The sequence below is a fragment of the Halictus rubicundus genome, chromosome 2, assembly GCF_050948215.1.
Source record: "Halictus rubicundus isolate RS-2024b chromosome 2, iyHalRubi1_principal, whole genome shotgun sequence".
NCBI classification, from domain to species: Eukaryota; Metazoa; Arthropoda; class Insecta; order Hymenoptera; family Halictidae; genus Halictus; species Halictus rubicundus.
The window spans coordinates 5,172,519-5,186,020 of NC_135150.1; the positions used below are offsets into that span (position 1 = coordinate 5,172,519).

General features: G+C 34.2%; 2 protein-coding genes across 3 annotated transcripts in view; one reads left to right on the forward strand and one right to left on the reverse strand.

The window, feature by feature from the left end:
- The window catches only part of LOC143363973 (uncharacterized), a 764,268-nt gene that overhangs the window by 672,538 nt on the left and 78,228 nt on the right, over positions 1-13,502 (forward strand). For both annotated transcript variants that reach the window (XM_076804507.1, XM_076804506.1), the window contains one exon: positions 10,903-11,492. In XM_076804507.1, coding sequence (XP_076660622.1) covers positions 11,141-11,492 — 352 coding nt within the window. In that variant the 5' untranslated portion in view covers positions 10,903-11,140. The remainder of the gene's footprint in view (positions 1-10,902; positions 11,493-13,502) is intronic.
- LOC143362438 (uncharacterized) lies at positions 2,454-3,164 on the reverse strand. The gene has a single exon (XM_076802612.1). The coding sequence runs from the start codon at positions 2,865-2,867 to the stop codon at positions 2,667-2,669; it is 201 nt and encodes a 66-aa protein (XP_076658727.1). The 5' UTR covers positions 2,868-3,164; the 3' UTR covers positions 2,454-2,666.

The following is a 13,502-nucleotide window of genomic DNA, read 5'->3' on the forward strand; positions in this document are numbered from 1 at the left end:
AAGCATGTTTTTCGTTAAACAATCAGACGTTATTCTATGTAAAGTGTGACATAATATTGCACATTCTCCACGGACATGTTAATTTTCAATTTTTTATGGCAACAGATTTAGATAGTAAATTATGAAATCATAAATGACGGTGTTGATGATTAATTCATGGAACGACATTGTTTATTTCTCTAATAGTGATACATTAATATTGAATTCTATTTATAAAACACGTGCTTTATTTAAATACTTTGGTAGAAAACTTGGGGTCTTTTTCACTTTTGAGGACTTTGGGAACTTTAGGGGGGAGGGGGGATCAAAGATTCTAAGATTTTAAATACTACATATACAAGGCACGTTCAAAAAGTTCCAAGACTGGTGTAATAAAAAATTGAATTCTGTTGATTAAGGAATTTTTATTGTTCAGTTTTCTACATACATCCCCCCTCTAGGTACAAACTCATTGTCAGTAAAACGTTTCTACAGTGCTTTGAAAGCCTTGGGAAATTCCTTTTTGCCTTGAGAAATTATTTTACAGTACAGTTACAGTCGTTGAAAGCTGAAGTGTCAGTTTTCGCCTAAATGTAGATCGAGATGTGCTTAAAGTATTTAGAGTACTGAGGAACGTTCTTTCGGTAATCTACCTTAAATACTAACAAAAGAAAAATAAAAACATTTCCAAATTCAAAGATCTAAAATTTTTATGGTTCTAAATATGCATAATCTCTTATAACAACGAGATATTCAATAAGTTGTGTTGTCATTTCTGTAGAATTTTTTGTCGTAAGTTTCATAGTAGAGCAACAATGATTATCTAAACAATGCTTAATCATTTAATTATTGATTGTTTATTTAATCAAGAAATAATTAAATCGCCAAAATAAAAATCAAATAAATTAATTAAATTTTCTAATATTGAATATAAAATATATATGTATGAAAATATGTAAAAAAAGGTTAATAACATTCTTTCAATTAAGGCTTCGTTTAAAAGAGCAAGTGCACGGGTACTCGTATCATCGACCACTCTTATTTTTAATACATTGATATTGACATTCCACTGACACACTTCGAAAAATAATACTTTTGACATTTAAAATTAATTGATATTATTAAAGTCCATTAAAGCCTTTGTGTAGTTAATTGTGGTGTACTAATTAAGAGATGTTGTAAATGTATGAGCATACACATTTAAAGTTTACATGGGAAAATCACAATGTTAAAATTTTATCTAAAACAAATAAAGAGTTTCTATAGTTGTTATCAAATTATAATACATACAAAAGCAATAATATCAAAACAATAATTTAATGGTAACATTTAAATTGATTAAAAAAGCTATGAACATCGTAATATGTATGCCCATCACATAAATACACACATGTGATTGAAACACTGTTAATAGTAGCGCTATCACTGCGAACTACAGTCAGTGCAAAAAGTATTCGCTCATCTTTTAAAAACGAATAACTTTTTTAAAGCTGGAACGAACTACATGAGTTTTATTGTGACGTTAGAAGGATTAGTTTACTATCTAATGCGTAAATCATTTTTTTAAAAACTTGTTACTAGTTGAAATTACGAAGAAAAAAAGTGAAGGTCACGATGTGTTTGTAGTGAAAATTTAGAAGATGCCCTTTGTAGATCTAAATAAGTTATATACAGAGTGTTCATTTGAAAATTTTCTAGCCGAATATCTCGAAAAGTATGAAAGATACTACAAAAGTGTAAAACACGTGTCTAAGGATTTCGGGTGGGAAAGAGGGGGGCAGTATAAGTTTTTTATTTGGGTGGCGTTTTCAAGGTCATTTGTAGGTCAAGTTTGTTTTTTCAAATGGAAACCTATATTTTTTATTATGGGATCTTATCGTACAGCAATTTTCGTATGATACTTGTTTTTATCCGCGCACTAGTTTCGGAGATATTTAAAGAGAAGTAGAGGGGGACATATTATTGTGTAAAATTCTTTGACGCAAATCGTTGATGTTTTCCAGTTGTACTCGCACGTACCGTTTGAAAACAAAATTTTCCTCTGTTGATCTCTTGTTCATGTTGTCTGTCTTTCAATATAAGATTGTACTATTTAGTCAAGTGTGAATCGTCGTAATAACAGATACTACAGAGTGTCCCAGGTTTTAATGTTCAAACTTTGTCAATATATTCTATGGCACTAAATAAAAAAAAAGTTAGGTAAACATAAGTTAGATAGAGCTTTATTGAAAAGTTATAACAAAAATACGAAATACAAGAATATGCTGTTATTGCGACCATTAGCTTGAATAGATCAATGTATTTACTACTTGACATCGTCACTTCCACAGTTAATTAATACTCCATTTCAAAATGTCTACCGTTCTTGACAATACATGATTGACAGCGATCAAAGATCGAATATATAACTGTGCGAATTTCGTTTCTATTCTGTTCTATTTCATTGAATGCATTATTAATCTTTTGTATTAGTTCATTACGTGAATCTTTTCGTATTTGATACACTTTATCTTTCAAAGTTCCCCACAGATAGAAGTCGAGTGGCGTAAGGTTACAAATTATCTTGTTGCACTGCATACACATACCACTGACAGATACGAGGCATTACGAACACTTGCTGTTAGATTATTATTAAAAAAATTTAGTATTCTTCATGTGCGATTTCGTTGCCTTGTAACTCCATTGAATTAATTTCCTTCGAGACATGATTCGAAGGATCCTGTTGTTAATAAGTGTCGGTGACAATGTATGAACACTCTGTAATCCGGTGCTCTTCGTCCAGGAAATCGGCGTTGGTACTCCCTCGTAGCAGCTCGGGCATTCCCATTGCAGAAGCCGCAAATGAAATGCATATCTGCATATTCTCGATTCGTAAATACTTGTGGCATTTCGATATGAACTCCAACAACTTACTAATAGCTATTACTGGCGAAAATTACTTTCAATCTTAAGTGACGTCAGATAGTAAACACAGCTTACATAAACACACTGAATGTAAATATTGCTGATCTATTTGAGCCAATGCTTGCAGTAACAGCAAGTCGGTTACTATTCCTATATTACTTCTATTATGTATTTTTGTTATAACTTTTTAATAAAGCTCTATGTGACTTATGTTTACATAAAATTTTTTTCTTATTTAGTGCCATAGAATATACTGACAAAGTTTGAACATTAAAACCTGGGACACCCTGTATATCGTAGTACAATTAATTGTATAAAATGGTGTATTCTTTAGAAAAACGAGTAGAAATAAATTTTATTTATGGAGCTGACGAGTGTGCTCATCGAACTGCGGCTACGTTTAATGTGAGACATCCTGATACACATGTTTCTCATACGTACGTGTTACAATTAGTTGCAAAGTTTAAGGAAACAGGATCGGTGACAAATTTGAAAAGAATCCAGCCAAAAGTCACAAAAGAAGGTGATCAAATCGAAATTATAGGACAGTTTACTGCCAAATCCTACTAGTTCAATTCGTCAAGTTTCAATGGTAACTGGTGTATCAGTGGAATCTGTGCACAAATTACTTAAACATAACAAGTTTCATCCTTATGAAATGCTGTTGCATCAAAAGTTATTGGAAGATGACTTTGACAGGCGGATTGAGTTTTGTGAGGAATTAACAAATATGATCAACGTCACTCCTAATCTAATTAAAAACATTTGCTTTAGTGACGAATGCACTTTTTTCTTAAGCGATGCTGTAAATCGTCATAACTGTCGTCATTGGAGTGACGAAAATCCACAGCTTATTAGAGAAAGTAATACTCAATGGCCGGAGAAAATAAAGGTTTGGGCAGGCATTTCAGGAAATGCTATTATAGGTCCTCTGTTTTTCCAAGAGAATTTGAATGGCAATCTGTATTTAAATTTACTGGACGACATCATTGATCCACTTATAACAGAAAGTCTTGAAAACCAAAGAGATGAAAAAGGCAATTTTTTTTTAAATGAAGAACTTCTGTACTTCCAACATGATGGTGCTCCCCCGCATTACACGTTACCAGTTCGCCAGTTGTTAAACAATCGATTCCCACTAATATGGATCGGTAGAAGTGGTGTTATTGAGTGACCAGCAAGATCACCAGATCTAAATCCAGTCGACTTGATTTTGTGGGGACACTTAAAGTCTGTTGTTTAGAAAACACAACCAGAAAGCGTCAACAATTTACGCCGCAGAATTCTACAGGAATGTAGAGCTATTCCAATAGATACCTTTAAAAATCTTCGTTCAGAATTTGCGGATCGTCTGTATTATTGTTTAGAAAACAACGGAGAACATTTTAAAAATTTGTTACTGTTATAAAGAAATGACAAACTTTCTCGCAGTATAAGTATGACTCGCTCTACTTCTCTTTATAAAATATAGGTTTCCATTTGAAAAAACAAAGTTGACCTTCAAATGACCTTGAAAATGCCACTCAAATAAAAAAACTGATACCGCCCCCTCTTCTTCCTCGAAATCCTTGGACACGTATTTTACACATTTTTAATATCTTTCATACTTTTCGATATATTCGGCTGGAAAGTTTTCAAATGAACACCCTGTATACAGAGTGTTCGCTACAATTTGTACCAGCGTTTTTTTCGTAAAAGGTAAATATTAGAAAAAAAACCCAAGAGGAGGTAGTTGTAGTATATTTTACTAGCAATATGATAACGTATCCCAATTTTTTGTATTTTTAATACTTTTCTAGAAACAAAGGTAAACTTCATTTTTTAAAGTGGAATTCTACATATTTGTTTTCGTCAAATGAAAACAGACATTCAAATGAGTTCAACCGTGTGGATACTATGGTCTTCAGGGTCATACAATGGCAGAAATAAAAGAAATAGATTTAACATTTCGTAGTATTGTATCTACTAGTAGGGAGAGTTCCCCTAAAACCGGACGGCACCTAGAACCGGACAGAGGCGATATCTTTAAGCGTTATCTTTTGAAATGCAAGGCGATCGTCATTTCACGTGAGCAGTAGTGGGGATAGATCCCAGCACAATCAGGTTTCGACACGTTCCAGTTGCATGTGCATAGCTGGGAATATCAGTCCATTGTTGCGTTTAAGTACAAGCTAGTGTATCATACAAATTATAAAGTGTTACATCTATCAATTTTGGTTAGTAGAAAAACTTATGAGTGACATTATTATGTCTTTTGGTAAGTAGTTTTTTTAATTATGTACAGTGCACTGGTTGATACAAAAAATAATTTTTTTATGGTTTCGGTGTCCCCTGGTTCCGGACAGATCATTGTCCCCTATCACCGGACAATACAAATCTGAATTTTACTTATTCATATACGTATTAATAATAATTATTCGGGAAGTAATTATTATTATTTTGTTTTCAGTGGTTAAAAATCACTTTAAAAAATTTTTTTTAAATGATTAAAAAAAAATAAATAAATGACCTAGGAAAAAGAAAACAAAAAGAGGATGACAGAACAAATAAAAAATTCGGGAAATAAGCGTAAGACAACCAGAACATTAAAACTACGAGAGTCAAACTTGAAAACCAGTTGCGTGGTTTGTTTAGAAAACAATGAAGAAGACTGGATTCAGTGTTTTAGCTGCAAGAAATGGGCAAATGAAGCTTGTGCCGATATCCCGGAATGTGCAGATAACTATGTTTGTGATCGCTGTACATTATTTTGAAACTATTTTTAAGCTACATTCTCAATGTATGTAATGTCCGGTACTAGGGGACACTTTACGAACTGTACAAATTCTATACCAAACTTCAATCAAAGTTTTAATTAATTGTTAGAATAAAATTATTTCTTTTCTTGGTTTCTACTGATTGATAATGCTGTTAAGTTATAAATAAAATGGTATAGAAGACACGAAATATTTTATTCTTTTATTTATTTAAGAAAAACCTTAAGTGTCCGGTACTAGGGGAACTCCCCCTATGTTGTTGTAGTGATAAGACTCCACCTCGTGTTTAATGTGACTTCTATTAGCAAGAATGCATTTCCGAGTTCTGCTGACTACATTCCTGGTAGTTTCTGCCAATGTTGCACTAGATATGGATGCACAGGCTTCTTCTATCTTAGTTTGCAAGTCGTCCAAATTTCTCGGTGGTGTAGTGTAAAGCAGTGAAAAGCATAGGAAACATTTGGCAAGCCGTGTTGACGGAAAAACCCGGACTCAGGCGGCGCAACGCAGGTAAGGCCCGTCCGGTGACACGTGACAATGACCCAAGTATTTTATGAAGACGGATGAAAACGGCCATTTCGGAAGTGAAGACCAGGGAAGCGCACGTGCAAGGGTAATAAACTACTTCCCGAGTCCTAATCCCCGAAGCGTGATTTTTACGTTCCCGGTTGTAAATGACTTTGTAAAGATTCCGTCCTCGGAACATTTGTTTGCCAAATGTGCAAGACGGGCACTTCGTCCAAGCTAATAAACTGACCCTCGAGGGTCGCACAAACAATATCTTTAATATGTTCCCGCAAAAAAAATCTAGTAGTGATAAATCGGGCGATCTTGCAGGCCATTTTATAGGTCTGTATGTTCCGATTCATTTATCGTTAAACATATTATGTAAAAAATGGTTTACCGATCCACAATTATGAGGAGCCCAGTCTTGTTGGAAGTAGTACATGTCTGGTACAAGAAACAATGGCAGTGATTACCAGCAATTTTCAAATTCACAATTTAGAAATTGTAAATACTTATTTCCATTTAGAATTCCAGTGTAAAAATATGGACCTAGTAAAATGTTATCAATATTTCCAAGCCAAGCATTTGTTCTGAATTGTACTTGGAAAGTCGATGTTATTATCAAAACTGGATTGATCCGTTCATAACATTTTTCTATAAAAATTGAAATCGTTCATGTTATTTGTTAGGAACCAATTAAAAAATTCAGTACGCCGTGGATAATCAGATTCCTGGAGCCTTTGTACTTTGTGATATTTAAGAGGTTTGTAATCGTACAATTGTAGAACTTTATGTGTTGATGCAATTGAAATATCACATAGTCTGGCCACTTTTTTTATCGAAGTAGATGGATCTTCTTGAAAATGAATAAGTATTTCTAATTCTTTGTTTTCTGAAAACAGTGATTGGACGGATACTCTGATGTTTTGGCTTTACTACAGATCCTGCTTCATTGAAACGTTTATTAAGATGGAGAAACTAAATTTCACTAGATTGTACTCTCTGTCGACATTTTTCTTCGGACACTAGTTTACTTTGTCTCTTATTTTTATTACCCTCGCAAAAAATACTTAACATATCCATTTTTCTTGCGTAGAGTAACGATACATAATGATAACGTATGGTTTGGCTGGTTGTTTCGCACAACTGTACTGAAACTAAAGAAATAAGTTTGTCTTTTCAAAACATAAACATTTACACAGTCAGCGGAAGTCACATTGAACACGAAATGTAGTCTTATCACTACAACATACTAGTAAATACAATATTAGAAAATGTTAAATCTATTTCTTTTACTTCTGCCCTTGTATGACCCAGAAGACAATAGTATACTACATGGTTGAACTCGTCTCAATGTCCGTTTTCATTTTACGTAAACAAATATGTAGCATTCCACTTAAAAAAATAAGTCACCTTTGTTATTAGTATATAAAATATACTACAAATACCTCCTCTGCGGTTTTTTTAATATTTACCTTTTACGAAAAAAACGCTGGTACAAATTATCGTGAACACCCTGTATACATGCACAGTTTCATCAAAATAATTGTAAGAAACTGCGATTTAAATGAATCGCAAATCCTAAATTCAGATTTTTACATATTACAATGACTACTTTTTATATATGCCTACTATTTATATATATAGCTTTTTTATGCGACAAGCGATTTCGATGAAATGTTGTGCATGTAGGTAACTTACTTAGATTTACAAGAGTGATGTGTTAAATTTTCATTACAGACACAGATAAAAAATGTAAAAATTGTGACCTTTACTTTTTTCTTCGCTATTGCGACCAGTAGAAATTGGTAAAAAAAGTTATTTACACATTGGCTAGTAAACTAATCCTTACATCTCACAAAATTCAAGCTGTTTTGTCCACATTGGAAAACGTTATTGGTTTTCAAAGGGTCATCGAATACTTTTTACACTGACCGTAGGTAGGAATCGAAGTTAATGCGACGTTATTCCGAACGTGCCAAGGCTGACGATCGAAGAGTACAGTTCGAAGCCATTATACGGATCTTTTTCGTATTTTAATCAGTTATTAAACTTATTTCACATTATTAAGAAACATTTAGATCGCTGTTTAGTCCCAACCCTACATGCATTGTATTGTGTTGTCCGGAAAGTTCGTGCCGATCTTGAAGGGAAACTCAAACGCAGTACATTTAAATTTCGATATACATTTATTGAATTATTATAAGTGCGATTTTGTTCCATAATCTTTCTCCAACTTTCACGCAACTTGCGTTTTTCGGCAAAAAATTGTTAAATATGATTTTTATATTGACCGAAGAGTTAAAGATTTTGTCATTAAGGGAATTTTGTATTGACCTAAAGAGATGAAAATCCAAGGGTGTAATGACTGGTTAATAGGGTGAATGGGGTAGCACATCTCAACGAAGCTCCAACAGCTTTTGGAAGCAAAAAACATAAAATGCCTGAAAGATCACCTTTTTAGACTATGTACACATACCATTTGTTTTCAATCATTCTGCCATATTCAGACCTATCCTAATGCCACCTACAGAAAAACGGCACGAACTTTCCGGACAACCCAATACATTGCTTGATAGTTACAGAATAACAAATCGTCTGAAAATTGATGTGTAATTCAGTTATACATGTACACTGAACATGTTTCATATTTTTTATTTTGTAATTATTGAAATTACCAAGATGCTTTCATTAACAATTATTAAATAAATTTCTTCATCCAAGCACATATTATTATAAAAATGCCAAGAAATCTAAATAAAGTCTTCTAATTTTTATAACATTTTATGATGATTGATGATAATTGAGAAACAGTACTGTACAGGATGGTGCTGAAATCATAATATAAGGAAACTGATAGTGAATATGAAGACTAGTGCGCCATTATACAGAATGGGGCGGAAATCGTAATACAACTGGACAAGTGTTGATTCTACATGTAAAAATAAATTGAAAAAGAGGAATAACATTTTTTCGACTGACATCTTGTTTTCGAAGAAAATAGCGTCTAAAAATCCGTCGGGTTCGGATGCTTACTGTTCGCAGAAAGTAGAATTGGGTGGTCATGATCAGACACATCAGACAATTCCTATAATCTGCCACACTAATATTGGGACACTTTTAAAAAGACGATAACTTTCTTAATAAAGGACCATATGACTTGGTTTTTTTTTTTAGAAGGTAGAAATTAATTTACTACATGATGTGAAGGTGGAATTTTGAAAATATTGCAATTGGTCGGAATTGTAGTGAAAATACTAAAAGTTGTTTTTTACAATATAGGCACACGTAAAAAAGTTCTAAAAATAACTTCTAGTATTTTCTCTACAATTCCGATCAGTTGTAATTTTTTCAAAATTCTTTGAAAGAAATTTGAACAAAATATTTTGAACCACGTCACGTAACAAATATTATTCTACATTAACACGTCTCAATAATGCAGACTCGTTGTCAGTTGGTGATTCAATTTTAAAGATACATTCTACTTAATGAAAGACTGATTGGAACATTGTTTTTAAATGTCAACTGTGCGACGAGAAATTAAAGGAACTGTTGGAGCTATTTTGTACTTGCTACTGTTCCAATCTAGTCTGCACCAAGTGAAACACTCCCAAATGTAGAGTTATTTTACAATTAACAAATTCTATACGAAATTTAACTTTTTTTCTCATTTGTCCCATTTCTTTATAAAATGAAATATAATAGAATATATATTTTTTATATATATTTATTTTATAAAACATATAAGTGCAGTGTGTTCAACTACAGGTGGGAGAAAATTTAAGGGATGGTTCTCCATGACAATATAAGACGAAAATGAAGAATAAAAAAATTCTAATTTCGGCTTCATTTTTTAGTTATTAACAATTCAAAATCCGCCTAAAATGCGGCTACCCGATCAACAGAGGTGTACGTTGCGTACGTCATAGACGCGAGCAAATAGTCACGCAAAAACTCTGTGAGCCTCGCAAGAAGTCACCTGGCATTAATTCGACAGGAATGCAGCTGTGAACCATCCAATTGATACATTCCACACGCACTTTCGGTTCTAGCCGAATTATTGGCTAAAGTGTGTGACGTTAAAGTCACACTTGGTACAAGCCAGAACCCCCTTTGAGACGTGATTGTCGCTCACCTCTATAACATACGCAATGTACACCTCTCTTGATCGGGTTGCCGTATTTTAGGCGGATTTTGAATTGTTAATAACTAAACAATGAAGCCGAAATTATATATATATGTCCGGAACACTTGCCGAGAGACCGAAATAATTCAGAGAACTTTTAGTCTGTATTCAGATAACTTCCCAACGAATAAGTTTAGGGCATAAGTATGTTAGTACTTTCACGTAGAGCACAAGAAACTGCATCGATTGGAGTAGTCAATAACATAGGCATCCATTAAAAAAAAAAGTGCAGTAACTTTGACTTATAACATCTTCTTCTATTCCCAACCGTTTAGGAAGTACAGCCTGTTCCAGATGCGTGGGATACCCTGTATATAAAATATATAAAATGACAGAGTAATGTCTATGTAAATGTCTATGTGGCTCTTGTAGCTTGCAATTAATACAGATCACTGGGTATAATGAATTTTGAACCACCTTGTATAATATAAATCTTTTGATATTCATCTTTCTTGCGAACGATCGCGAGGAGTTACCATTATTCATCATTGTTTATAGTTTTATTAAAAGAAAAATCAGTGTACCGAATAAAATTGGTTTTAATTCACGTTCACCTTTTGATGGTTTCAGACTCGGTGTACTAGTGCACCACGGAAGAGCGAACAATGGATATGAGAAGAGGAGAGGCTAAGTAGCAGACTGCAGGTACAGGAACAGAAAGGGTTAAACAGTAGGTAAGAACGACCGAAGGAGACTCGAACAGAGAGACAGTTAGAGAAGAAGACACGGATCAGGCGAAACCGAGAATAACGAAGATCCATTCGTGGAGAAAAGTTCGAAATTGGTAGAAACAAAGGTTGACAGAAAGATGAAGGAACACAGTTTATGGGTCGTGCTTTGGACGCTGTGTCTTTTGATGGGCTTGAGCTTGGCGCAAACGTCACAGCTCTGCCCTACGGTCGGTGAGATCGCGCCCTGTACCTGCATTCCGAAAACATCCGGCTTGGACATCGTATGCGAGTCCACGGACCTGGTGCACATCGTCAATGCTATGAAGGCGCTCAAAGGAAGGCCCAACGCGGTCATCTTTTACTTGCGTCTCAGGCACAACAGCTTGCCGAAACTGCAGCGCTACATATTCCTTGGCCTCGTTATCCACCACCTCACCATTCACAATAGCAGCCTGGCGGTACTCGAGGAATCTTCCTTGAGTTCCATCGGTAAGTACTCTCTCCATTATACGAGGCTTGCAGTGAAATTCACGACGCCCCACGTAACACAACTTCGTAATCGTCTTCTGGAAGATCACTTGGCGATATTTCTGAAAACCGATCAAATCCAATTTAAGGAGGTGGGGGACATTTACCGAAATTCAACTATCAGGAAATCAATTAATTGACAATTAATTAATAAATCAAAGTTAACCTTCATAAGTCCTTGACACGTCTACCTACAAAAAAAAACTCATAACACCAGTAGGTTCATCTATTGAAACCATTTAATCTCCATCCAAAAATTTCTTGCTGTGAATAATAATAATGACGTCAATCAAGGTGGTAATATCTGGTGATCCACCCCGTATAGGCGAATGTTATTCCTCGACGTAATATACTATGCGTTTGTTTGATGCGTCGCAACAAAAGATGCATAGAAAATCTTATACGAACGAATTGGCAACTAAATCTTTTTATACAGGATAATCCGTGGTAGAACCGAAAAGGGAATGATACTACATTAAAAAATAAGTCGAGAATGTAAAATAAAATTTGTTCTTACAGGCCCTGCCCGGGCTTTGTTTCCGAGGAAATAAACTTTGAAAATTCATCAAGTTCGTAAGAAGTAGAACCGGTAGGTCATGAACAGACGCGTCAGACAATTCCTATTCAATGGCACGCGTGTTCGCCGAATTTTGCATATCCGTTGAAACCCCTATACATACAATATTGAAGTTCTACATACAGTGGCTCACGAAAGTATTCGAACGCTTACGTTTACAAATTTTAATGAATAAAATAAGATGTACTAAGCTAATCTGTATAGAACAATTTGGTATCTGTAGTAAGGGGGACGTCTCAAGATTATGTCAGTAAAATTTGAAAAGGATTCAACAGCGTAGGCAGAAGTTATGATATATTTATTAGAAACACGCGTAATAAGTGACTCACAAAAGTATTCGAACGCTGTAACGCTGTTGATATGTTTTCATCTTTCTTAGAAAGGAATGTACACATTACTACTAAATGAAAACATTGGTACGTTCAGTTGATTTTAAGGCTTCGTTTCCGTAACAGCAACGTAGAACTGTGCACAGTAGTAGTTAAAATGAAGACTAAAAAGTCGGAAACACAAAAGTGTGAAAGAGAAATGATACTTCGATTGCATAAGGATGGAAAGTCATATAACGAGATTGCAGAAATTATAAACAGAAGTAAGTCTACAATACATTATATTATTAAAAAATCAAAAAATGAAGGAACAATTGCGAACAACGCTCGATCAGGTCGACGAAAGAAATTAACTGAAAGAGAAAAGAAAATTATCATTCGCGAAATAAAAAAAGATTGTAATATATCCGCTCCTAAACTCACAAATATGGTAGCTGATATGTTTCATAAAGAAGTTCATCCCAAATTATGTCGACGAATCTTACCAAATAATGATTTACATGGCAGTGTACCACGAAAGAAGCTATATATTAATGAGGTAAATCGAAAAAAAGACTGGCTTTTGCAAAAGCATATCTCAATAAAGATCATTTTTTCTGGGATAAAGTCATCTTTTCGGATGAGTCTAAATTTAACATCTTTGCCTCAGATGGTCAAAATTATGTTTGAAGAAAACCAAATACGGAATTGGAAATTAAAAATTTACACCAAACAGTGAAACACGGAGGTGGATCGGTTATGGTGTGGGGGTGCATTGATGGAATACTCGATAAATATAAGTATTTGAATATTTTAAGGGAAAATTTTAAAGAAAGTGCCCGCAAATTAGGATTATTGGAAGACTTCCACTTCCAACAAGATAACAATCCCAAGCATACTGCAGGAATTGTGAAAGAATGGATCCTATATAACACACCACATATGTTAACTACTCCACCGCAAAGTCCAGACATAAATCCAATTGAAAATTTATGGGCTGAAATCGGAAAAAGATTAAATAAATATCAAATAACTTCAAAGGAGGTATTGAAACAAAAAATCATAGAAGTATGGAATTCCATTGAG